The sequence below is a fragment of the Diceros bicornis genome, chromosome 18 (assembly GCF_020826845.1).
Source record: "Diceros bicornis minor isolate mBicDic1 chromosome 18, mDicBic1.mat.cur, whole genome shotgun sequence".
NCBI classification, from domain to species: Eukaryota; Metazoa; Chordata; class Mammalia; order Perissodactyla; family Rhinocerotidae; genus Diceros; species Diceros bicornis.
The window spans coordinates 9,666,759-9,692,783 of record NC_080757.1 but is presented as its reverse complement, the minus strand read 5'-3'; the positions used below and the strand labels follow the sequence as shown (position 1 = coordinate 9,692,783).

Sequence of the window (26,025 nt, the reverse complement as noted above, 5' to 3'; positions counted from 1 at the left end):
GAGCTGGACACCACAAATGTGTAGAGATGTCAAGCCAAAGGGCTCGAGTTTTTTCCAGGTGGTGCTCAGAAGCTGGCGTTTAGCCCAAGGTAAGGCACACAGCAGCACTACTCTGGGCGTGGGTTTTGCTGGGAGGGGAGACGGTAGGGAAGGGATGCCAAGGAAGTGAGGGGTGAGGAGAGAGAGCGGGTCAGACTGGCAGGAAGGGAAGGGAGGCAGCAGGCAGCTGCTGGACAGTGAGAAAATGGAAGGACCTGCAGGTCTCTATCAGGTTGATGAGAGGTGTAGGGGGAGAGGTGAGGGAGCCTGGGAGGGATGGGAGTTTGAGATCAGAGACTAGAAAAATAGAGATTCAGATTTCTGAGGTAAAGCAATTCCTGGTGATAACGTCGATACTGGCCTATCCCCGATTCCCCATCCTCCACAGGAATCAAGGGCCAAGGAGAATCCTTCCCGATGAAGAAGATCTGCTTCTGCTTGGACTTGAGGTCTTAGAAGTTAATAATGATCTGACTCATCCAGAGATTAAGAAGGTAAAGTTAATAACCAAGAGTGTCCGGGTGACTTTATGACTTGCACCTTAGTAACTTGTGTCTCCCCAGAGCCAGGGTATTTAGGTTGTGGGGTCCTGGGGTCCAGCAGGCTGGTGTGGTATCCTTGGAGCCCCAGGTGGGGAGCTTACCTTGACTGTGTAGATCTGGAAATAGATGGGTTGGGTGCCCATGCGAACATAGTAGGTGATGACATCCAGGATGAAGGGGTCCACAGTCCGAGATGAGTCCAGGGAGGGAGGCTGTGAGGGAGACAGAGAATGTCTTCAGCCATCTCTCTCCATGCTGCTGTAGGAGGTACCACTTTCTCAACAGAGAAACTCCAAAGCCCCCACATATCTTTTGTGATGCACTAACCCAGCTGGTCCTTCAGCACAGTCCAAGCCTTTCCTACCACCCAATTTCCACTCCTAATGAAATCCAATACCTGTCCAAAGCCCCATCTCCCCAGGGACTCTGATCCATTTCAATTGCACAAAGACATATCGGGCACCCCTATGTGTAAGGCACGTGCTGGGTGCTCAGGGTAGACAAGATGCTTGAGAATATAACTAATGATGAGAGAGTCTGGACTGGGTTCTGGGTTTGGATTAGCTACTCACTAGCCAGGTAACCTTGGGCATGAGAGGTTGAACCAGATGATCTGATGTCTCTTTCAGTCCTTGTGGCATCTGAATATATTAATAAACTAATTAATGTTTACATCTTATGAGAAAAGGACTAGTGCCATGTCCTACAGGCCTTCCTCATATGATTATAAAGCATAATGATAGGGTTTTTTTAGATAAACGGAACAGAATGTCTACAAAGAATCTGATAGCATCAGAGTCAGAAAGAAGCTCAGAGTTTATCTCATCCATCTCATATAGGATCCTATATACCTCTTCTGGTCTCACATCTGGTCTGTTGAAATATTGTTCCCTTCAAAAAGGTCATGCCGAGGAACTATGAACTTATTCTAATGATGCTGTCATTGCTCACGCTGTTTCCAGTCTCTTCACATGGGAACTGCTTTTAGAGTAAGCGTAAGGGCCATAAAAATTGTTAATTATAAAAGAAAGGAGAGCAGGGAGAAACCAAAGTCCTACATGTGTCCTGGCATCAGAAAAAGCTACTAACAAAGGATCATAAATGAGACCTGCATCAGATGTTCCTCCTGTGACATCTGCCAGGTTGAGGAAAAGGCATTTTTAATACCCAGCTAAACAATCTGTTATATATATGCAAAGATACTTTCAGATAAGCAATAATTGAGAAAACATGCCTCCTTCCAATATCTTATCAGAATAAAAGATATGAGAAGGCACCCCAATCAATTAGGCAATAAAGCAAAGTGGAGACCTCAGTAGAGTGGCAAGTTAGAAAATAAATACCTAAAAATAGACAGGTTCCTTTTAAACTAGCAGTAACTACTACCCAAATATAATGGGAGAAAGACAACACCCACAACTGCAAGAAAAAACTATCAAACATGAGGAGTAAATTTAGCAAGAAATGCGTAAAAGCCTTGTGATGAAAACTGTATGACTGTACCGAGGGATACACAAGAAGATGTCAATAAATGAAGAGCTATACTTGCTCCCAGCGAGGGTGCCTTCACATACTAAAGACACTAGTTCTCCTTCCAATTTTAATCAAAATCCCAATGGGATTAAAAAAAAATCTTGACAATGAAATTCTAAAGTTTATCTGAAAAGATAAATAAACAAACATAGTTTGAAAAGTTTTGAAAAAGAAAAGTAACGAGGTAGGCCTACCCTGCCAGATATTAAAATACAAAAGTGTTCATTTGTACAGAAATGAATAGATCAGTGAGAAAGAATAGGTGTCAAGAAATAAACTCAAGCACGTGTAAGAATTTAGTAAATGATGAACACTGCATTTCAAATTGATGGGGCAAGATAGTTTATGCAATCGATAGCTTTAGGACAACTGGCTAAACACTGGAAAAAATAAAATTACATACTTCACACTAAATACTGAAATTAATTGCAGGTAGGTTATTTAAATGTAAAAATTGAGACATTGAAAGTGTTAGGTAAATTATCAGTGACTATTTATTTAATCTTCAGTATAATTTAATCAGTGGATAAGGCCTCCCAAAGCATGACTCCAAAGGCAGGACTGATAAGGAATAAAAATGCTATCGATGTGTGACTACATAAAAATATTAAACTTCTGTGAGTCAAAAAACACTACTAACAAAATTGAGAGGCAAAGAAAAAAGTGGAGAAAAATGTCCAGAACACACATGACAGCAAAAAGGGTAAGATTCTCTTAACACATAAAGACCATCTCAAATCAGTGAAAGATGAGCTCCCTCTCCGCACCGGCCAGGGTTGGGGGGGCACCCTGGCTTGTGGTGAGGATGACACGCTCTGGAATCAAGCTGCCTGGTTCCAGGTGGGAATCCACCACTGATTTTGTTACTTTGGGCAAGTTCCTCTCCTCTTTGTGCCTCAGCTGCCTGATCTGTAAAATGGGGGTACATGACAGTAGCGGACCTCCTCGGCAGGGCAGCTGCGTGTAAGTGCTCAGAGAGTGCTGGCACGCAGAAGTGCTCAGGAAGCATTGGTTATTACAATCATAGATCATAGAGAAATTAGCACAGGAGACTCCCAAAGGAAGGACTATAAGTGGCCCTCACACTTATGAAAGAATGTTTTATTGCATCTTCTCCACAGTGGTTCCGTCCAAAGGAGGTGCCCGGTAAGTGCTCCCAGTGAATTCCAACCACTAGCTGGTTCGGGCTCCTCTTCCTGTCTCATCCCATCGTGGGGCCCCCTGGGGCTGACTCTTGTAGTCAAGAGTCAAGGGCAATATCTGGCACAGCCCCCTCCCACCTCCCTCTCCCCTCCCTCCCTTGTCGCCCCTACCATTGCTGCCAGCTTGTGGATGGCCGGGCACAGGGTGTTGACGGTGCTTCCGTACCACGGGTCTGCGCGGCCCAGGAACGTGGCCAGCTCCCCGAGCTCTGGTTGCCCGGATGCTGCGGGCTTCTGAGGACAAGGGGATGGGCAGACCCGTCAGGCCCTCTCTGCGGCACTCTCTTCCTGGTCAGAGGGCCCCCAGGTACCAGTCCCAGGCAAACTAGCGTTGGGAATGTAGTCGAATCACTTAACCTCTTGGGGCCTCAATTTCTACCCCATGAGAAGACTGTTCTGCTTTACACCTCAGATGAAGCTGGAATACACGTCACTGAGGGGCACTGAAAAATGATCATCAGCCTTAAAAGGGGAGAGACAAGTATTGCTTTGAATTTAAGGCTCCCCAACGAGAAGCAGAGTGGGCAACAAAATGAAAATCAGCACGTGCGGCTCCATCTCCCCCAAGAGATCCACGTGCTCCCTCTGCCTGAAATTTCTTTTTTTTTTGCTGGTGATGGACTATATCTACCTTTTATTTTTTTATTTATTTTTTATTTTTTAATTTTTTGTTTATTGCAGTAACATTGGTTTATAACATTGTAAATGTTTCAGGTGTACATAATTGTACTTCTATTTCTGCATAGATGGGTTGTAATTAGTATTTTGGTGGTGAAATTTCCTTTTATGTGACCCCAGGAAGTGTGTTGTGTGTGAGTGTGTGTGAGCCCCTGTCTGAGGAGAAGCTTGCAATTAAGTCCACTAGAAAACAGAAACGAGAACCAGCCACGGCAGGCTGCCACAGTGAGAGAACATCTCTCTGGCCACATTCAGCCCACAGCCCACGTCTGTGGCTTCTGGAACAGAAGACCTCTAAGGTCCCTCCCAGCTCCACATCCTAAGGAAGGGTGATCCTAGATCCTAGAGCCAGGGGACATGAGGCTGCAGTGTGTCCCTGCCCAGCCCCTCACCCAGACCTCCACTCCCAACACCCCCTCCATTCCTTCCCCCACGTTCCCTCCCTCCCTCCCGCCCTCCCCGTCCAGCCACCTCAGGCGCCAGCACAGGGATGTAGTACAGCTGCAGGCTGAGTCTGGGAGTGAGGCAAAACTTCTGGGTCTCCCGTTTCCTGGCAAAGGGCAGCAGAGCACAGGGATAAGGGCAGGGGTTTGGGCTTCAAACATCCTGGCTCTGCTCTTTATTATCTCTTGACTTTGGGCAATTTACCCAATCTCTCTGAGCCTCTGTTTTCTCATCTATAGAAGGGGTGCAATAAAGCAGTGAGTGAGTGCAGGGCTCCGGGATGGCTGTGCCCAGGGCGGGGGGAGCACCACACACCATCCTCCCCCAGCCCACCCTGGCCTCTGCCTCCTGACTCTCCCTTGCCCCTCCTTGATCCTTCACTAGCCCACGCCAGGCTCACCTGTGCCCCCATCAGCCCCAGCCCCCAGCAGCCCTCCTCAGGGCCCTACCTGAGGCTGTGGTAGGCCTGGGCCAGGCGCCCCAGCATCCTGTCGTCCCCCAGCACCAGCACCCGGGCAGTGTGCAGCCGGGAGACCCCTGGCAGCAGCTCCCCATCCCCGCTGGGCCTGCCCGTCCTCCGGTGCAGCCCTGGGGGCCCGTCCCAGCTGCTGAGCATCAAGATGTCCAGGGGCCACGCCCGCTTCTTGATGCCCCCTTTGCGCCGCAGCCCCGCGTGCTCCATCTCAGGGCTGCTGGGGGCGGGCGGCTCGTCGGCCCCCCAAGGAAGGTCCCGCTCGATGCCGCTGTCAGTGGACAGCACGGATGCCCGGGCCGACTCCCGGTCTGGCAGGAGGCCCTGCAGATCCAAGGCCTCCAAGTCAGCGCTGAGGCGCAGCTGGGATCGCGGGCGCAGGAAGAGCACCAGTTCCTTCCCTGGGAGGCAGAGAACAAGGGGACCGTCAGCGTGGAGAGGGTACATGAGGCCGGCAGGGCCTCACCCCAGCCAGGCCTGTGTTTCTGTTGCTCAAACACTGTTTAGCTGAAGAGAAGCCTCACAAGATGCTCCACAAAGCAACAGAGGTTCTGTGGCTAACTAAGATTGAGAACTCTGTCCACTCTTGCCACCTCTTGTTGAGTCCCATTAGTAAACATATTAAAGGCTCTGAGAAGTCCTGCAGTAAAGAAGTCAGCTTAACCCAGCACCTCTGCCTTTAGCTGACCCTGGAGCCCTCTGTTTTGAATTTGCTCATTAGCATCCTCCTATTCTCCCACTCCCCATGGCTTCCCCTGGGACACAGATAACAGACCATCAGCTCCTGGAAAACTTCCAGGCTTTTCTAATCCACCTTCATTTCGTTTCCCACCAGGAAACTGAGGCCCAGAGAGAGGACTGAGTCCGTCTAGGGTGGCCCAGCCCATGAAAGGAGGCACTTGAACACAGCTCACCGGTCCAGCACCTCCCACTACAACCTGCGCCTCTCTCTTCCCCTCTCCCTTGAGAAGAGCCGGGGGGCAGCGGGAGGGGAACATCAGCGTGGAGGGGAAGTGTAGGGTGAGTGGGTCTCTCTGGAAGAACCCCTCCAGCTCCGGGAGCCATGACTTTCTGTGACTGCTTCCTTCTGGGGGACATGAACTATCTGTTCGCGTCATCATGGGCACATGGCACTTTCTAGACACATGAGGCCAGTGGCTAAGGCACTGAGCTGTTCTGACACGGAGAACATGTGTCCTTCCAGATGTGCAGAGCAACCCAGGGAACAAGGAGCACGCACACAACAGATAGACACACAGACACACATAGATACACATAGACACACACACACCAGATACACGTGCAGAACCACACAGAGACGCACACACATAGATACACATAGACGCACACACAACAGATAGACATGCAGAGACACACAGACACACACACAACAGATCCACACGCAGACAGACACAGAGACACACACACATAGATACATATAGACACACACACACCAGATACACGTGCAGACCCACACAGAGACACACACACAATAGATACACATGCAGACACACACAGATACACACGCAGACACACACACAGACACACACAGATACACGTGCAGACACACACAGATACACAGACACACACACAATAGATACACAGATATACAGACACACAGAACACAGACACACACAGATACACACACATAGACATACACACAGAGACACATATAGATAGACATATAGACACACATACATAGACACACAGAGACTCCCAGAAACACACACACAGACACACACACACATGCCACTATTTCCAGCCAGCCCCCCACGAGGAGGTCAAAGGCGTGTCCCTTACAGAGCTGCTCCTCATCCGTCCACAGGTGGAAGGTGATGTAGGGGCTGGGCAGAGGGATGCTTGGCGGCCGGTCCTGGAGGGCGTCATGACCTGAAGGAAGGAGCAGGCTGTGGAGACCACGAAGGAGAGGATTGTGGGGTTCTCCTCTGCCCTTCCCCCGCTCCAGCTCCTGTCCGGGGCCCAGAGGGGGCGCAGAGACCCTCTTCCCCGCCATCAGCTCATCCGGGGCTGACACTGCAGCCGCCCCCTCCCTGCCCAGGAATGCTCAGCGGCTCCCTGCTTCCTGCAAGCTCCCGAGCCCAGCCTTCGGCGCCCCTCACAAGCCAGCTCACCGCGTCTGTCCCACCCTTTTCTCCCATTGCTGGTCCCTCCCCCCGGCCCTGCACTGCAGCCAGGCTGCCGTTCCCATTGCTCTGAGATGCCCTGCCCATATCCAGACGGGAAAAGGCCTCTGTGTTTCCCAGGGCTTCTTCCAGTAGCTGGCACCCAGTAGACACTCAGTTAACATTTGCTCCTGTGGCGATGCTGGAGAGAGCTCACCAGCCAGGTGCCAAGGGCAGCAGGAACCCCGCAGTACCGGGAGAGCCGGGGCCAGCCCCTCCCCCTCTCCTCCTTCCGGAAGCCTTCCTGACCACTCTGCCCCGCGGTCGTTCCTCCCCAGCAGACCTTCTTGGCTGCACGTCGGGCACACCTGACGTGTAGCCTAAGGATTTCACTTCTATATAGCATGGCTCCCTCCCTAACGAGGCTGCAAACTTCCTTAAGGGAGAGCAACCAACATTCACAGAACCTACTGCTGCCAGGCGCTGTCCTCCTCACCTTGCACACACTGCCATCATCTCACTGGATCCTGCCAGCGACCCTGAGCCACAGGTAATGTTATTATCCTCACTTCACAGAGGAGGAGCCAGGGGCACAGAGAGGTTAAGAAACCGGCCCAAGGTCACACAGTAAGTGGCAGAACCAGAATTTGAGCCCAGGCGTCTTGGCTCCAGAGTCCACACGCTTACCCATGACACTGTGGTCATAACCACTGTCCCTTGCTGCCCCCGTAACAACAGGGGCTCAGTGGGGGTGCTGGTTGGTCATTAAGATGTGAGAGGCAGGTGCCTGGATGTGGCTGTGATGGTGGGGGTGGCCGAGTCCAGGTCATGTCCGGTCCATGCAGAGTTCCTGCTGTGTTAGCAAGTGGTACCCTGGGCAAGCAAGGCCAGATTTGCCCTGGGTTTTGTCCCAGCTTCGGGGGGAAGGAGGCTGCATGAGCTGACACTTCCATGTGGTAATCAGAGGCAGGATAGCATATTAAAGCAAAACAGAACAGAAGACTGAGAAGATGGGGGAAGTCTTTAGGCTGAGGCCATCCTACTGTCTCACCCTCCCTTCGGCAGCCTCCACCCTCCCTCGGCTGCCCAGGTCAAGCCCCAGTGCTGCCACTGTGCCCTCTGCCCTGCTTTCCAGTCCTTAGGCTGGTGCCATGTACCTATGGGTGCACTGTGTGTTCTGGGACCTGCGGGCTGACAAATCCTATGGGTGCTTTGGACGACGGTGAAACAGGACACAAATCAGAACCATCCTCCAACAGCCAGAAAATACGTATTCTGGGACACTTCTCTGGGCCCTTTAGGGTTTCCCAACCCACAGGGGCTTGCTTCCCCTCAGAGCCTGGCATTGTCTTATGAAAATGCAAATAGAAAGGAAACATGTGGAATAAAAACCTATGATACCAGATTTAGTGATGTTGGCTCAGCTGCTATTTTAGATGCCCTGTAGAGGATCTGTGGACCACCAGATCCTTTGGTTACAACAGCATCATGGTTAAGAACCAGACAGCCTGGGTTTGAACTTTGCCTCTGCCACTTACTAGCTGGGTGATCTTGGGCAAGATTTATAGCCTCTTTCTAACTCAGTTTTCTCATCTGTAAAATGGGGATAATACTTTCTGCTAACTTTAGTGTGAGGATTAACTGATTTAATATATGTAATATATTTAAACATATGTAAAGTGCTTAGAACATCAACTGGAGTACCGTAGGTGTCCTGTAGGTGTCAGCTGTTATAAAGACCAAATTACCTGCCTTCTTAGCCCAGGACCTTCTAAATTCCTGGGCTGCCCTCAGTCGCCACGCTCCTAGGAGCTGCCGAGAGTCCCAGCCCGCCTCAGCCACGCACCCAGACTCCAGGCAGGTACCGCGCTGCTCTCTGGCGCCCCCTGCGGGCTCGTCACAGGGTCCCCGGGCCGCAGCTCCCGGGAGCGGGGCGGGACCTCGCTGCCCCCGCCCGCCCGCCCGTCCGCCCGCCGCTTACCGCCGTAGCGCCCCCTGGCGGCCGCCGCCGGCCCCAGCAGCGAGCAGTAAATCTCCTCCAGCCTCTCCAGGTGTCCCTCCCGGCTCGGGCTGGGCTCGCTCGCCATCTGCTCCACCGCGGCCACCACGGCGTGGAAGTAGCGCTCCAGGGCGCGGCGGGGGCTGGCCTGTCGGGGAGGGGCGCCAGAGCCTGAGTCCCGGCCCAGCCCCCACCCACCCCGGCTCCGACGCCAAGTCCGCGGGGCACGGACGGCCCAGCGTGGCTGCCCCTCTGCCCCTGGGGCCGGGCGGAGCGCCCCCGCGAAGACTTCCGCGCCGCACGTCCAGGCCCCGCTCCTGCCCGGCCGCAGCTGTCGCCCGATGCCGCCTGCGACTGGGGGTCCCCTCTGCCCCGCACACCCTGGTGCCCTACAACGTCGGAACCCAGAGGGGCAGGGACGGCCGCTGGCGCCACCCTCCTTGGAGCGTCCCCAAGCACTTGGGTCAATGTCCTGCCCCCACGAGGATGTACACTCCAGGAACGCAGGCGCTGTGTCTGTTTTGTTCACAGCGGCATCCCCAGCACCTAGAACATCTCATGGCACATACTGGGGGCTTGATACATATTTGTCGAATATTTCCTAAACTTCTGTCATTCCTATACCACCTTGAGCTACCACCTATATTGTTATTTACTCATTATTTTTCCTTAAATCAGCTCACTCTTTTGGTTCAAAATTATTTCAAAAGGAAATTTTATATTGCTACTCTAAATTAAAAGGCTAGTGTCAGTTGTCATAAATAGAAAATAACTAAGATGAATATAATGACCACAAAGCACTGTTATTCAGTTCTAGCCAGGTGCCGTGGCTGCCAAGGCTCTAGAGCTGGAAGCTTGCTTTCTCTTTCTAGAAAGGGAGATCAGCAAGTGTTATAGAGGTTTGGGGTAAAGCACTAAGCCGAGCCTTTTTCTCTAAGGGAAGCAGGGTTTGAAAGAGTTTCTCACTGTGCCGTCCGGTGCTCCAGCACCGCAGCCTCCTGCCTCCAGCGGCACGGCTCTGACACCCTGGGAAGAACTGCCCCAGATCACGTTCTCTGGCTGTCTTCCCTCACCCCCACCCGCCACCAACTGATCCCATCCCCCAACTGGAGAGCCAGGGCCCACGCAAGTGACATGGGCGGGTGCAACAGGCTTGCTCTCCTCTCTCTTCTGCGCTAGGGCTCTGCTGAGCAGTGTCTTATCTTCCTGGGCTGAGGGAGAGTGGGTCATTCTGACCAGCTAGGGCTCCAGTAAATATTTGCTGAGCCATCAACTGAATGAACAAAAGCAATTAGAGGGATGTGGGATCGGAGTTGGAAGGGGCCACTGGGACCATCTCTTCTTGCTTCATTTTATAAATTAATTAACTAAATATGTATCCAGCGCCTACGATGTGCCAGGCACTGTTCTAGGTGCTGGGGTACAACAGTGAACAAAACAGACCAAAATTCCTGTCCCTGTGGAGCTTATATTCTAGTGTATCTGTGTGTGTGTCGGTGGGGGGGGGCAGATAACAAGATAAGTAAAATTTATAGGATGATAAATAATACGTGCTGAAGAGAAAATAAAGCAGAGCAGGAAGATGTGTGATTTTTGGGAGGGGCTGAAATTTTAGAGAGTATGGTCAGGGAAGCCTCACTGACAGGTGACTTTAGAGTACAAACCTAAAGGAAGTGAAAGATTGAGCCATGTGGATATCTGAGAGAACATTCCAAGCATAGGGAACAGTAAGTGCAAAGGTCCTGGGGTATAAACATCTTGCATGTCTGAAGAACAATAAGGAGGCCTGTGTAGCTGGAGCAGAGAGAAAGAGAGGGAGAGTGCATGAGATGGATCAGTGATGGAAATGAGGTGGTGGGGGGAGGTCATGAGGGTCTTACAGGCCACTGTAATGACTTTGGCTTGGACTCTGAGTGAGATGGTGTGGTAGAGGCCGTGGTGGCTACCCAGATTCCCACTTTCAGGACTGAGGCTCTCATTAGCCCTGCTGCTGGGAGCATTGGCAGCTGGCAGCTCTCAGCTGAGTCTCTCTCCAAAATTGCCCTCAGCTGAAGACATCCACCTCTCTAAGGTCATACTGCCTTCCTGAGGACAGTCCACATCCAATAACTAGTAGATGTGGAGGTGTAAAGGCCTGGCCCTCACCCTAATTTGGGACAACTCTGAAAGGCCGGCTCAGCTCCAGAGCTTCCTACAGGATCAGCTGTGGGCGAGCTCTTTCTGGAACTCAGTAGAATGAAGAAATGAGGAAAATTAGACCCTGAGAAGCTGTGGCTGGTTTGCAGTCCCGCTGCCAACCCACTGAGAGCTGACTCTCAGAGCTGTGTCTCCAGGCTCCTTCCTTGGCCTTGTTCCCATGTCCCTCTGGAAGTCCCTGGCTTCAAAGCTTCACAAAGAAGCCTCCCCTGACCCCACACGGGGCAGCCCTACCCGGAGACACCCACCTCTAGCAGAGGGGCAGAGAGACGGGTTGTCCCAAGCTGACCTCTCAAGATCTCGTCAGCTGGTCTCGACATGTGGGGAGACCAGTCTACTCCCCACCTGGGCCTTAGACCAGGCTCTCAGCAGACAGGACATGGGCTGGCAGTCAGGTAAGGCCTGCCGGCCGGACGGTGACTGACTGAGCCACCTCTCCCAGGCCCCACTTGTCCTCGAGCCAGCAGGTATGACTGGGATGGCATCTCTAAAGCTGCCTCGAGAGAAAGAATTCCAGATAAGGAGGCTGGGGGTCTCAGGTGGGTGGGGAGTGGCGGTTGACATGCTCTGGAGAGCCTCAAGCCAGGCCAATGTCTAGGAACCCCAGCACCCAGTGGGGAGGACGGATGCCAGGGGACCGTTGAGGACCCCTTAATTCTAAGCTTCCCAGGGTCTCTAACTGAAGATCAATGATGCATTCCCTATAGTCTCTCCCTGCTCTTCCTCGGCCCCTCCCCCAATTCTCCATACACAAAATGGGGACTCAGAGCAGTGGGCTCTGGATAAAGCGACAGGGGGCATAACACTGTGACTCTGCCTAAAAAATACAGCTTTTACTTTCAGCACTTCTTTTTTCTATTGCAAAACAGTGTATGTAACAAACTCGTTAATTCCAGTGTATGTAAAACACTGGTTAATTACACCCCATTCCTGACCTGGTGCCTCCCGATCCTATCCCATTCCTGACACCCTCAGACCCAGCCTAGCCTCGTTCCTAAGCCCACCCCTGAACCCCAGCTGCCTCCAGCTCGGGCTGGGGTGAGGCTTGGGGCCGTCTATTCCCCACATCACTGAGAAACAAAAATCAGTGTTCTTGCACGTTTCACTTGGTTATGTCAAAATGGCACTTCTGAGCCAGAAACAATCACCAGGGCCGCTGGCAGGGTGGTGAGGGCTGCTGGGACGACAGATAAACTGTGGACAGGAAAGCTCCTCCCTCCCCACCGGCCCAAGAGCCACGGCCATTGCGGGGAGAGGGGACCGTACCCACATTAGGGGCCATAGGTGTCTGTACTAAAACCAAGATGGGGCTTAGGTACGAGTAGGGGGGCTTTCCTCCGCGATGCGGCTGTGTGCTGTGAACTCCCCAAAGGGGGAGTTGTAGAAGGACAGACGTCCGGGACGGCGGGGGCTGGGGGTGGGTCAAGGTCCCTCGACAGGTGGGCAACCACAAAGGAGTGGGAGGTATTCTAAAGGTGTGCAGGGCACTTTTAGAGGAAAGGAATGATAGAAAACAATTGACATGGTTTAAGGAGGGACCTAGCGTTACATAAAAGACACCCATCAAAGGAAGGATGCAAGACGTAGGCTCAGAGTGCAGATGATTCCAGATGGAAGAGGCCAGGAGGGAGAGGGACGCATCCCTGGCGTTTTGATCGGCAAGCAGGGTCTGAGACATGGGCTGCCGAAAAGACTGACTCACTTCCTGGGCAGGACAGGCAGGGGAGAGCTAACCCTTCGAGGGCACCCTCCCTTCTGGCGCCTGCCCCCTCCTGCAGCGGCAGCACCGCAGCCCTGAGTGGGGTAGCGCGGTGCCTTAGCCATCATCCCGTCCAGCATTCCTGGAGGACAGGAGCTTTGCCTGCAAAGAGGTCACCTCCGACAGTGCCACACTCCGCCCCAGGCGGCATCCTCCCCCACCCAGAAACCCAGCACCTGGTGCAACCCTCGGCCAGAGACTCTCCAACCCGCTGGAGTCTTGGCTGTGGACAAGGGTCGAGGCTGAGCCAGAGAGAAAAGCTAGGAAATAAGTGGGTAAGTGTTGGAAACAAACTACACACCCACAACAGGAACAGAGGACTATTTAAATAGATAACAGCAAATTCACAAGAGAGAATATTGTGCAACCATTAGAAGTACATATTTTCTAAGGAAAAGATTTCCATGTGGTGTGATTCCAATGGCAAGGGAAAAATAAAGATGATATATATGCATATATCCATACAGTGTATAAAATCATAAGCGGGGTGTCATATGAGTTTGTTAAAAAGGAGTGGCTGGGGAGTGGGGCTGGGAGGTGATTGAACACAGGCTTGAAGTCAGATCTGAGTTCCAATCATGGCATAGTCACTTTGTGTCTGTGTGACCACCTGTAGGTTATCAGCTTCTCTGTGCCTTAGTTTTGATTTCACAATGTTGTGGTGAGAATTTTTAGATGGATACATGTAAGGTGCTTAACAGAGTGCCTGGAACACAACGGACATTCAATAAACAGTTATCATTGTCAGTTATCATTGTTAACGTCGATAACATGGATCATCCTTGTCATTATTACTAAGGAAATATACCACAATGTTAATTGCTAACATATCTGGGTAGAGGGGTGTGAGTGATTTTTATTTTCTTTTTTGGCTTATCTGCATTTTTTTCAGATTTTCCTTAATGGACGTGTATTCATTTCTGATTTAGGGGGAAAAGGTGATATGGAAACAGGAGAAGGGGGAAGATGAGTGGAGTGAGCATCGGCCTGGGCATGCAGGGCCCTGGGCTGGAACCAACTGGGCCCAGGGTGGGGCAATTACCTGCAGCTTCCTTTGCAGAGCACCTGTGTGGCAGGCCTCCCCCAGAGCTGCCTGCAGGGCATGGGAGACCACGTGGCGCATGCAGGCCTCTGGCGTCTGCTGCTCTTGGGCCGCCTGGATCTCCAGCAGCAGGGCACTACACACGGAGGGAGATACCAGCTCAGGATCCACAAAGAGGAACACTCTGAGGACAGAGATGGGGGGAGAGGGACTGATGAGAATGACTACTGGGAGAAGAGCCACTGCAGGGGCACCCTCAGAGCCTTGCAGCCCCCCAAGTTATTTAGTTCTTCAAAAACAGGAGCCTCAAATTCAAAAGTCTCTAGACAAGACTACAATAGGGAGTGGTGGCGACTGTGGCAAATAAAAGCAGCTGTGGCTCTTCTAGAGAGGCGGCTGGTCCCTCTGGTCTCACGTCTAGGTAAATTCCAACCTAAATCCTGCTCCCTCTCTCAGCGTCGTGGCCCATTGACCACATTGCCCTCTAGGAGGGACTCTAAATCCTTCCTGCCCACACTGGAGCTCTGAACCCTTAGTGCGTCCCATCTTCTCTCATCACCCCTATCACACCAGAAAACCAACCTCATCCACCTTTTCCTCCTTGTTCAACTGTGTCATGCCAACCTCTCCAAGGCTGATTCCTCTGGACCCCTTCACCTCCCTGTCCCTCCATGAACACAGAGCCTCCATGAACACCTTTCAGTTCCAGGTCAGCAGAGGTACCTGCAGCGGAGGAGGCCATGCACCCCCAACACCATCAGCCCCTCTTCCCAACATGAACAGTGGACATTTCCTCCATCTTATCTAAAGGGCTGGGCGCCCAGAGGTGAAAGCCCCCAGATTTCATGGGGTGATTGTGACCTGAACCCCCTCCACTATAGATATTCTGGAGCTGCCTCTGGCGGCCTGGCTGGTTGGTGCTGCATCATGGTCAAGGGCAGGATGGAACAACGGAAGTCCAGGATGGCCCAGTGGTCACGTGCACCCTCTGCATGAGAGCAGGACAGCTCTGAATCCAGCACAGGAAGAAAGACGGATCCTGCTTGCAGTGACTCCAGAGAGGGACACGCCCCGTCCACTGTTGGACAAATGTCGTGGATGGGAAGCCTGCTGGGGCTCCTCTCAGTCCAGCCTCCTGTCAGTGAGCAGTCCCCCGGCCCAACACCTGGAGGGGGCAGGGGCAGCACCCTGTCTGCGGCCACTCACCTCTCCTGGTAGGGGTACAGTTCGCTCGGCAAGTTCTGTTCGGCAATGACCAGCCTTTGGTACAGCGTCCCTGCAAAGCAGACCACTTCAGCCAGCCAGCCCCGACTCTCTGACCTCCATTCCCCACTTTCCCACAGGAGGTGCTGGAGGTTTTGAGCTCCCCGGAACCCTGGAGACAAAGGCAAGCCCTTGGGCGGAGCTGGGGTTGCAGCATGGGAGACGAGCCCCCACAGCTCTCACCTGGGACGGCCGTCTCTGTTTTCAGCCTTATAGCGCAGTCCAAGGCGACCGTGCAGTAGGGGGCGGGCAGGGTCAGTAACCTCATGCAAAAGGCGTAGGTTCTCCGGTAGAGCTCCTCTGCGATGCCCGTGGCCTGAGTGAGAGGGGGGAGTTGGGGTGCCCAGAGCCCTAGGTCATGGAGGGTCCTGGGTGGGGTGGGGTGGAGTGGGGTGGGAGAAGAGGAAGGCGGGCCTGACAGCCAGACCTGGACCCACATTTCTCTCCCAAATCTACACCTTCAGCCTCTTCGCCCAGCATCTGTAAGACCTCCTCTTTGACCCCCACTCAAACTTACCAAGATGGAAAGTCATCTCATCCTGTCCCGCCAGCAGATCAACTCCCTCCCAACCCTTCTGCTCTGCGGGGGCAGCTCATTTCTGCACTTCTCCAGGCTCACAACGTGGGAGTCACGTCTAGAGCCTGCTTTGCCCCTCCTGGCATCCCGCGGGTGTGAGATACCCCAGAGTGCCCCGAAGGCTCCCCTTCTCCCAAGCCCTCTGCCTGGGCCGGAGCCCAGCCCTATCCTGACCGTGGCTTCCAGCAACCCCAGAATTGCTCTTGCCGCCGCTTGTCTGCATCATCACTGTCCCCCGCTCTGCGGCTACGCACAGCTCCTGCTTACTCTTCTCAAGACATTTTCCTTGTGTCATGTCCCCTCTCTGTGCAGGAATCAACGATGGCTCCCACTGCACATCTGAGCAAACCTGAGGACCTCATTCTGCACACTGCTCGACCTTCCTCATTGTCTCCCCAACTTCACTGTTTTTGTGTTTGGGGGAGGGCACAGCTAGTGCAGAGGAGCCAGTTTGGGGAAGGCAATCCAAGAGTTCTTCTAGGCTCGCCTTGACGGAGAGTGGGCGTCCACGAGGGAGAGGACAGTGTCCAGCCCAGTCGCTCGTGGGTCACCACGACCACGCTGGCCCTCAGCCCCAGCTCACCTTGGTGAGCACGTACATTAGAGTGTGCAGCAAGGGAATGATGACGTGCCGGAGTTCCTGGCTTTCTGCCTGGAAGACAGGAGATCACACGACAGTTACTGGGCTGGGGCCGGGGGTGCTTGCCACATCCTAGCAGGATGAGATGGGGTGTAAGTTCCACTATGAAAAGGGGAGTGGAAAAGAGACACTGTCTGCCTTGGTAGAGTGGTAGAGGGGTGGGGAGGCGCACAGGTGTGGGAGCCGGGCTGTGAGGGTGTGGGAGAGGGGTGCAGGGAACTCTGTGGGGGAGGAGCAGCATCGACTGGGGCAGGAGCTGGCAGCAAAGTGACAAGCACGTCCCCAACTTGGAGGATCTCTTGAGTGCAGCATTTCCCAAACAGTCGCACGCAGAGCGTGGGGTGGCGTGGAGGATAATTTTAGGTGGTACAAGGATAATTTCGACCATTTTTAATAGTTATGCATTTATGTTTATAGGTGTTTTCCGTTTCTGCAAGTCATATGGGTTTTCCATTTATGGCCATGTTATAGAGTTTCTTTTCAAAATATGTTACCTCAAGTCAAACAACGGGAGTCAACGTAAAGAAAATATTGCTTATAGAAAAGTACGGGAGGGAGAGAAATATGGTAAAAATCCTGCAGGCGGTCCACAAATGACCAAAGTTTGGGGGGCGCAGCGCTGATGGGACTGAGTCCCCAGCGGGATCGGCCTCTCTTCCTCTCACCCCGCCTGCCTCCCCGAAGCACGAGAACCCACCTTCTCCAGTTCCCTGAGCAGAATGCGCACCAGCGCAGGACTCCTGCTGGGATCTCGCTCGACCTTCTTGTGCAGGGACCACCTCCACATACCTGGGCCGGGAGAAAGGGGAGCCCGCACAGCCAGGCGGGGCAGGGGCTCTTAGAGGAGACCCCTCGGAGCAGGACCCTGAGCCCTGGAGCCCTAGGCGGTGACGGACCATCCACAGGTCTGACCTCTCAGCCGGGCTTGGCTCCAGGTGCACAGGGGTGGGCTTCTTACGTGTGGGGCAGTTCTGATCTGCCGCCCTTTGTGGACAGCGAATTCCCAGGGCAGAAAGGAGGGGAGGTAGACACTAGTGGGGATGGGTGTGTGTGTATGGCTTATGCAGCAGCATCGTTTGCAGGTCAGCACCCCGAGCCACATTTATGGAAATCATGCAGCCCGGAATTTTGTTTGCAAGGGGAGTTGGGGAAGGCGGTTAAGAAAGAGGGCAGAGGATGCCCAGTGCACTCTGCCCCAGTCCCTGGGATGGTGAGCCAGGGGACAGAGAAGTCCTATTTCCAGCAGAAAGGGGGCTTGGCTAGAAGCGCCTCACCCCGTGAGCTCCAGGCTGGGGCACTTTCTGAGAGCACGTGGGCAGAGATGGCTGGGGTGGGGTGGGGGGAGCAGAGGGAGCAGACAGCCTGCCTGTTGGCTCTTACCTTGGTTGCTGTGCAGGGCTGGGGCATGGGCGCTGAGCTCCCGGAGCACAGCCTGCACGCTCCGCTCAAGGTCCAGCTCCACATCTGGGCAGCAGGGGTGGGGGTGGGGGGCTTTGAGGCCAGGAGCTTTGGAGGTCAGCCCCTCTGACCTTACCCTCGCTCCCACCTCCACTCTCCCTGAGAATGTCTTTAGCACCTTCTACGAGCCTCAACAGGTGCCTGGAAGTAATCAACTTAGAGCTGGCAGCCAGCATACTGAGCAAGACTGGAATACAGCCTTTCAGTCAGCATTTCTGTGTTCTTTGTAAAACCAGCGTTTCCCAAAGTACAGCATGTATACCACTGGTGGTTGGCAAGACAATTTTAGATGGTACACAAACGATCCTAAAATTTGAATAATCATGCACTTATCCTAATGTGTATTAGAAAAAACAATATATCTAGTTCTTCAACTGATACATGAAGCTAAAACTTAAAGTTAATTTAAAGACGCAAATCAGATAAAAAGTAGGACAGGAGGTGACAACTCTATCCCTGACCAAACTTTACGCAAGCTCCTCTGAGCCCGCTTTTCCATTAGGGCCAGACCTTGGCCCCTGTCCTGTCTTTGGCCTGCCTAGCCCAGTTTTAACAAGAATCCTGCCAAGTCAGTTTACAGAGAATCCCCCACCCTTGATATCTGATCAAGTTCTTCAGCCCCCACCTTTGATGTCTAAGTCGTTGACCACCTCTAGCAAGAATCCTGTTAGGTCAGGTTAGCAAGAGCCCCACACTTATGTCTCCTCTGAGTCGTTTTCCATGCACTCGCCCTCTCACTCTGTTCGTTGGCTGTAAATCCCAGCTGTCTTTGCCTTATTTGGGGTTGAGCCCAATCTCGCTCCTCTATTGCAATAGTTTTAAATAAAGTCTTCCTTACTGTTTTCAACAAGTGTCAGAATAATTCTTTCTTTAACAGTAGTACGTTGTCATAGCAAAACCGTGAAGATGGTACAAGAATAAGTAATTGACATTGGAAAATGTGGTAGCCGTGAGAATGCACCTCGCTGATGTCCCACTACAGGGGGTGAACTGACGGAGGTCGGGGGCATCGTGCTGCTGTGCTGCGGAATCCATCACTTTGTGCCGAGGCCGTGCGTCAAGGCCACTGATCACCTGTCAGTCTAAGACATTTCCACCGAACCCTCCTTCCCTTTCTCCTTCATCCCAAGTCAGATTCGCACCACAATCTGACAGCTGGCTCTCCTGGCCTTCACCAGCTCCCTCTCCGTTTTCTGTCCCACAGGTGTTTCCCCACACAAAGCCTTGCATGTCTAATCCTGTCTTGGTACCTGCTTTTTCGAGGATCCGGACTAACATAGGATGTGTTGGATACACTCTCCACACCATAAATTCTTCTTCATGATGAGTTCCAACCAAGAGTTTGTCTTTTTACACGAGTGTGCATTCTCTGATTGCCAGGCAATAAAAACCACATGCCTCAGGGGTTCCGCTTTTGACTTAGCTGTCAGGAAACTTACAGCCAAATTGGGGCCCAGCCTCAAAAATCAGCTCATCTCAAGCAACAGGAACCTCTCTTCTATGCTCCTCTTTGGTGCTCCTGATTTATGTTCTACTTAACATATATCTCGATTGTCTCAGTTGTCTTTGGAGGTAGGTAGGATAGAGATGACAAATTAAAAAAATCAGCAGGTTGCTGTCCAGGAGTCAAAATGTATTTAGGCCAAGGCACCCTGTGCACTTGTGCTCAGACTGGCCCCTCCATGGCTCTGGTGTGGGCCTGTGCAAAGTCTGCTGGGGCCACTCGGCGTCTCTGAAACTCCCACTTTCCTCGTGCCTCTCACTTGTCCCCCCGGACCACGTCAAGGCCTGATGCTGAGTCTCCTCCAGGCTGCGAGCGGGCAGCGAGTGGGCAGGCTGTTACAGCCCACGTTTGCCCACCTGGCCGCTCTGCTGGGCAGAGCAGCATCTCTCCAAACTGGCAAGGAGATCATTTAGCCTGGCGTGGAGGCTGGTCACAGGCTGTGCTTCCATCTACCCGTCTCCACCTTGCATGAAGATTCAACGAGTTAATGCAGGGTGAGTTATTAAAAACTTAATTGGTGTTACGTCTTCCTTCCTTCCTCCCTTCCTCCCTTCCTCCCTTTCTTCCCTCCCTCCCTCCTTCCTTCCTTCTGCCTCCCTCCTTCCTTCCCTCCCACCCTCCCTTCCTCCCTCCTTCCTTCCTTCTGCCTCCCTCCTTCCCTCCCTTCCTTCCCTCTCTCTCTCTTTCTCACTTTGTGCGGACTGCACACAAAGACTTAAAACTGTGATAACAGTGATTTCCTCCCTGCCCGCTCACTAGAAGGGCAGCCAAGCCTTTGTCTTCCGAGCCCCAGTTTCCCCTGCTTTGCAAAGGGAGTTAAGTTTTTATGTTTCAGAGAAAAATAGAGAAGTTGCCAGTAGCCCCGGGAGAAAACCCCAAATAAACTTTGTTTTCGAAAGTCTGGGCAGCCGGAACAAACTCTCAAGCTTTGGTCCGCATCTGGCTTGCAGATGTGTTTTGTTTGGGCTTGTAGAGTGTCTCGAAAAAAAATTTGCATTAGCTGCCAACACTTACAAATCAGGAGATTTTGCAGAAAAGTTTGGGTTTCTGGATTCTCTTGCAAGTCTGTTGACACTGGGCATGCATTCTTCTCACATGCGACAATTGACAGGGGCTGGCCAGCAGCTTCTCGCTTGAGGTGGGGCACAGCCACTACAGCCCTTCACAGTTCCCGCTCTCCTTGTCTCACTTGTTTACATCCTCTACCTGCCCCTTGAGTTTGAGACCCCTGGCTATCTGATTGGACAATCAAGCTGGATTGTGTAAAAGGTTTGGGGAGGAAGGCTGCTGCTTTTAGTTAAAGAGAAGAGTGGCAATCCAAGGGTAGGAGGTTGGATTCCCCAAGACCGTGAGGGCACAAGAGTTATGGGGACCCAGGGAATGAGGAAGACCGGGTTGGCTGGGACATAGCTTACCGGTGGTGGCAAAGATCTCAGATGAGGGCAGCTACACACTAAACTCTATGCCCTTGAGTGCCACAGCAAAAGTCTCCTGGGTCACTTTCACCAGAGCACAAGAACATCCCCAAAGAAGCCCCCTCTCTTCCTATGGACCATACAAGCCTGGTCAAGCTGTTCTGGGGGCTGCAGCCACAGTGGACTGAAGACCACAGACTTTCCCCACCATCCAAACTTTGTAAGCCCTGGACTTCTCACAAGATCCCAAGGAGGGGGGAGGCATCCCAAGCGAATGACATTGGAATTTGTATTGACCTTGGAAAATGAGAGCCTGAAGCTGAATTTTATTTGATTAAGCAAAAGGAAGAAACAGGATATTTCTTGTGCCTTAAGTGTCTCATGGTTGTTCATATATGATATGCACTTCTAACGTCATTCTTGACTCAGAACAGCCAATAAATAAATGAAGTTCATTATTATCGCCCCTCCATCCTGGCATGTGGGATATTACTATCAGGTATCCATATTATTATTAACATCTCACATTTAAATAGCACTCGAAAGGCATACACACAGAGAGTCTTACATAGGTGTGGCAACACCTATGTTATGTGTTCACCAAACCAGTTCATTTTTTTGCAGGTAGATGGGAAGACTACATTTCCCAGACTCCCCTGCAGTTTGATATGAGTCATGTGACTGAGTTCTGGCCAATGGAATGTGGTGGAAGTGATGTATGTCACTTTCAGGCTTGGCCATACTTCTTCACACTATCCTCCATGCTCTCTCTTCCCATTCTATGGTGACCTTGGAAGATATGTGTTGAAGATGATGGTACCATGAAAAGGAAGAAGCCTCATCCCTAAAAGAATGTTTGGAGCCCAGACTGGATGGGGATGTAAGTGAGAAATAAGCATTTGCTGTGTTAATCCACTGACATTGGGGTCATTGGTTATAGCAGCTAACAGTCTCTGACTGACTCACAGGTACACAAAGTGTTTTTTTTTTTTTTGTGAGGAGATCAGCCCTGAGCTAACATCCGCCAATCCTCCTCTTTTTTTTTTTTTTTTTGCTGAGGAAGACGGCCCTGGGCTAACATCGGTGCCCATCTTCCTCCACTTTATATGGGACGCCGCCACAGCATGGCCCACCAAGCAGTGCGTCGGTGCGCGCCCGGGATCCGAACCAGCGAACCCTGGGCCGCCGCAGCGGAGCGCGCGCACCCAACCGCTTGCGCCACCGGGCCGGCCCCCACAAAGTGTTTTTTAATATATTATCTCACTGGATTCTGAGCAGAGCCCTGTGACTTTGTCAGGACAAATACTGTTCTCCCTGTTTCATATATTCTAGGTCAAGAACCTTTACCCTGGCCTCATATTGCCCCTCCAATCACAGAAGGTCAGACCCAAAGGGAACTCAGAGTCTCTCTTCCCGTTTTATAGTTGGGGAAATGAGGCTCAGAGGGGAGAGGTGATTTACACAAGGCCACAGAGTTTTCTGTTTGTCAAATGTTGTTCCTCTAAAGCTGCACTCGTACATGCGACCATTCACCTGCTCACTTGGAAAAGAGAGCAGAGGGTATACCCAGGTGAGACTATGAGCATGTGTCTATCTACGTGTGCCTGGGGTCTGAATGCAGAAATAAATGCCTCTGATAAAGTTGCCTGAGAAAAGGTTCCCAGCTCTCAAACCAGGGTAGGTGTTATTACAGCTAAAGAGACAATTGGGAGGGAAGGAGAAGAAAGGCTGACAGAGTCCTGACCATGGTAGGACCCCCATAGCTCAGGGTGTGCTCCTCAATTTCAAGCCATTCAAATCTGTCCTGGGACTTGGCAATGCCAGGTGTCCATTGCCCTGTGATCCTAGACAGAGTTGAATCTCTCCCAAGCCCCCCTTAGGATGTTTGTCTTTCCCCTAGTTGCCAACCTTGGCTGCACGTTAGAATCACCTGGAAAGTTTTAAAAAATACCAATGCACATCTCACCCCAAACCAATTAAATCAGATCTCTTTCTGGTCCACTCCCTTTTAAAAAGTCACTAACCCAGGTCCCATTACCTCATGCCAGGTGAGCCATAATACAATTGAGAGGAGAATGGTTTGTTTATGTGTGTTCCAATTCAGACTTGGAACTCCCGGGGCAGGTTAGTTCTATACAGGTGAATGTCATTCGGTACATGTTGTGTTCACTAGTTTTCATTTCAGAGGGTGACCTTTCCCTGACCTTGACCCCTGAGTTGGGGTCCATCCTCCTGGAGCCCATGGGTCCTCACGCACTGACCACTTGGACCTCACTGACTGCCCTTCCAAGCAGGGGTGAGGACTTGTCTGAGAATCCCTTGGTGTACAGACAGCTCCATCTCAGCATCTGGGCTGCTCGTTGAAATCATGGGCTCAGCACCCAGACGGGCCACTGGCCGGAGTCACACGGCTCACGCGCCTCTTCCATCCCATGCCTGATCCCCTCTTACCCCATACAGAATAAAGACTCAGATTGTTCTAAAAATGTTTGCCATCTTGCCCGTGTTTGCAGGGATGGCAAAATATCAGTAGCTTTGCTGCCCTTGAAACATTGCTCTTTTGCTTCCCTCAAAATAAATATCTTATATTTCAGGTGCCCCTCTTCTTAATTCTAGGATGAGAGGACTCCAGGGGCCACAGGAAGCTTTGGGAAAGTCCAAAACATGTGTGATTTGGGAAGACAGCCAGGACAACTGCAGTCCTGGTCCTGATGGGAAAACTCCCCGTCAGAGCTGAAGCTAGATTTCTGGGTTCAAATCCTGATTTGACCGTACGATATCTATGTGACCTTGGGAACAATACCTGTCCTCTCTGTGCCTCAGTTTCCCCTTCTGTAAAATGAGTGCAATAATGATATTATCTTATGGGGTCATTATGAAGACTAAATGAGTTATATTGTCAAGTACTTTTATCACTACTTGTTATTGTAGGTGCTATATAGGTTTTTGTTAAATAAAAGCAGGCATTTGGTAATAAATCTTGGCTATTATTGTCATTATGCCCAGTGTCCAGCTCAGTGACCTGTAAGCAGCTGGGGCTTACACAAGTGTGTGGATGTCCGTCTCTCAAGACCTTCTCATATTTGGGCAGCCGAATTGGGGTCTCACAGCCTGGCTGGGTGGAGATGGTCCTGTCAGCCCTGGGGGTATTCTCGCCTCTGAGAGGGGCCTTCCCCACTATGCAGCCCAGTGCACTAGACCCCTCTCCCCCTAACCATACTGACCTGAGCTCTCCATGGAAGCCTGGTGTGTGTGTGAGGAGGATGTGGTTGTCTCAGGCAGCAGAATGGAAAGTAAAGTGGTTGTTTTTCTGCACAGAGGTGGTTCTGCAAAATAAGAGGCAGTTAGCGTAAGTGGTGGGAAGGTACAGAAGCATATTTGGGGAATGAGGGGCTCCTGGGTGACCTACGCTTCTAGTACACTGGAGGGAAGTCTAGATTTATTTAAGAAATATTTATATGGTGCTTGCTATGTGCCAGGCACTCTTCTAAGCACTTAAAAACTATCAATTCTTTAATATGAATATTAACCTCATGAGGTAGGTATAATTTTCTCCTCATTCTACAGATGGGGAAATTGAAGCACAGAGAGGTTAAGTAACTATTCAAGGTCAAATAGCTAGTAAGTAAAGGAATGAGCGTTTGAACTGAGACCATCTGGCTCTAGAGTCCACGCCCTCAACCATGACCCCAGGCTGCCCCACTGTGACCCAAATGGGAGGGGCTCCCAAAGTCTTCTTCCCAGAGCAACAAACTCTATGACTGAAAAGCAGAAGAATTCTGAACAAATCTAAGAGCTTCTTCTTTGAAGAAAAAAAATAAGCATATACCCGGGAAAGCTAATCTAGAGAGACAGAGAACAGAGACAATATTGGGAATGATCAATGTTTGTAGCCAAAAAGAAAATCTGAACCTTCTATATCATACGTGATTTTCTAGGAAAATAAAAATGACTCGAAAGGCTATAGAAGAGTTAGAAAAACTGCTATATTAGAAACCAGTGAAGAAACAGAGAAAGCTGTCAAAGAACTAGCTCTAAACAAGTGTCATGTCTTGCTCAGATGGTTCTTCTCGTAAGTTCTTTCAAACCTGCAGAGTAAAGAAAATTTCTACGTTGTTTAAGCTGTTCCAAAGCATAGAGAAAGAAGGAAGGATTCTCTGAGAAAGCCAGCTTACTCCTGATACCAAAATCTAATAAAGATAGTTTAAAAAAAAATAGATGAAGCACTTCACACCCCTTGGGATGGCTATTTTAAAAAGAAAAACAAGGGAAAATAACAAGTATTGGCAAGGATGTGGAGAAATTAGAGCCCTAGTGCATTGCTGGTTGGAATTTAAAATGGTGCGGCTGCTGTGGGAAACAGTATGGCGATTCCTCAGAAAGTTAAACATGGAATTACCATATGACACAGCAATTCCACTTCTAGGTAATACCCAGAAGAATTGAAAATAAGGACTCTAAAAGATACTTGCATACCAATGTTCACAGCAGCGTTATTCAAAACAGCCAAAAGGTGGAAACACTTCAAATGTGCAGCAACAGGTGAATGGATAAATAAAATGTGGTATATACATACAAGGGAAAATTATTCAGCCTTAAAAAGGAATGAAATTCTGATACATGCTACAACGTAGATGAACCTTGAAAACATCATGCTAAGTGAAATGAGTAAGACACAAAAGGAGAAATAGTATATAATTCCACTTATATGATGTACCTAGAATAGGCAAATTCACAGAGACAGAAAGCATGATAGAAGTTACCAGGGGCTGACGGGATGGAGGAAGGGGAAGTTATTTTTTAATGGGTACAGAGTTTCTATTTGACATGATGAAAAAGTTCTGGAAATGGATAGTGGTGATGATTACACATCATTGTGAATGTACTTAATGTCACTGAATTGTTCACTTTAAAATGGCTAAACTGGCAAATTTTATGGTATTTATATTTTACCACAATAAAAGAATAGGTCAGGCTCACCTATAAATATAGACATTAAAGTTTGAAATAAATATCAACTAATTGAATTCAATGTATTAAAATTATACTGTGAATAATTTTAGCCTGTGATAATCATAGAAGTGAATATTAAAATGTGAGATACCACTGGAAAAGATTAGAAAAGATAATGTCAACTAT

General features: G+C 50.9%; 1 protein-coding gene across 2 annotated transcripts in view; it reads right to left on the bottom strand.

Moving 5' to 3' along the window:
• The window catches only part of PIK3R6 (phosphoinositide-3-kinase regulatory subunit 6), a 53,189-nt gene that overhangs the window by 16,245 nt on the left and 10,919 nt on the right, over positions 1–26,025 (bottom strand). Inside the window, exons 2-14 of one of the 2 annotated variants that reach the window (XM_058559731.1) lie at positions 24,111–24,212; positions 17,890–17,973; positions 17,207–17,298; positions 16,453–16,521; positions 15,476–15,608; positions 15,236–15,305; positions 14,030–14,213; positions 9,015–9,180; positions 6,711–6,800; positions 4,888–5,311; positions 4,466–4,544; positions 3,428–3,550; positions 683–793 (exon numbers count right to left, since the gene is read on the bottom strand). In XM_058559731.1, coding sequence (XP_058415714.1) covers positions 683–793; positions 3,428–3,550; positions 4,466–4,544; positions 4,888–5,311; positions 6,711–6,800; positions 9,015–9,180; positions 14,030–14,213; positions 15,236–15,305; positions 15,476–15,608; positions 16,453–16,521; positions 17,207–17,298; positions 17,890–17,973; positions 24,111–24,123 — 1,638 coding nt within the window. In that variant the 5' untranslated portion in view covers positions 24,124–24,212. Of the gene's footprint in view, positions 1–682; positions 794–3,427; positions 3,551–4,465; positions 4,545–4,887; positions 5,312–6,710; positions 6,801–9,014; positions 9,181–14,029; positions 14,214–15,235; positions 15,306–15,475; positions 15,609–16,452; positions 16,522–17,206; positions 17,299–17,889; positions 17,974–24,110; positions 24,213–26,025 lie in introns of those variants that run through there. The other variant, XM_058559732.1, reaches the window with a different exon arrangement.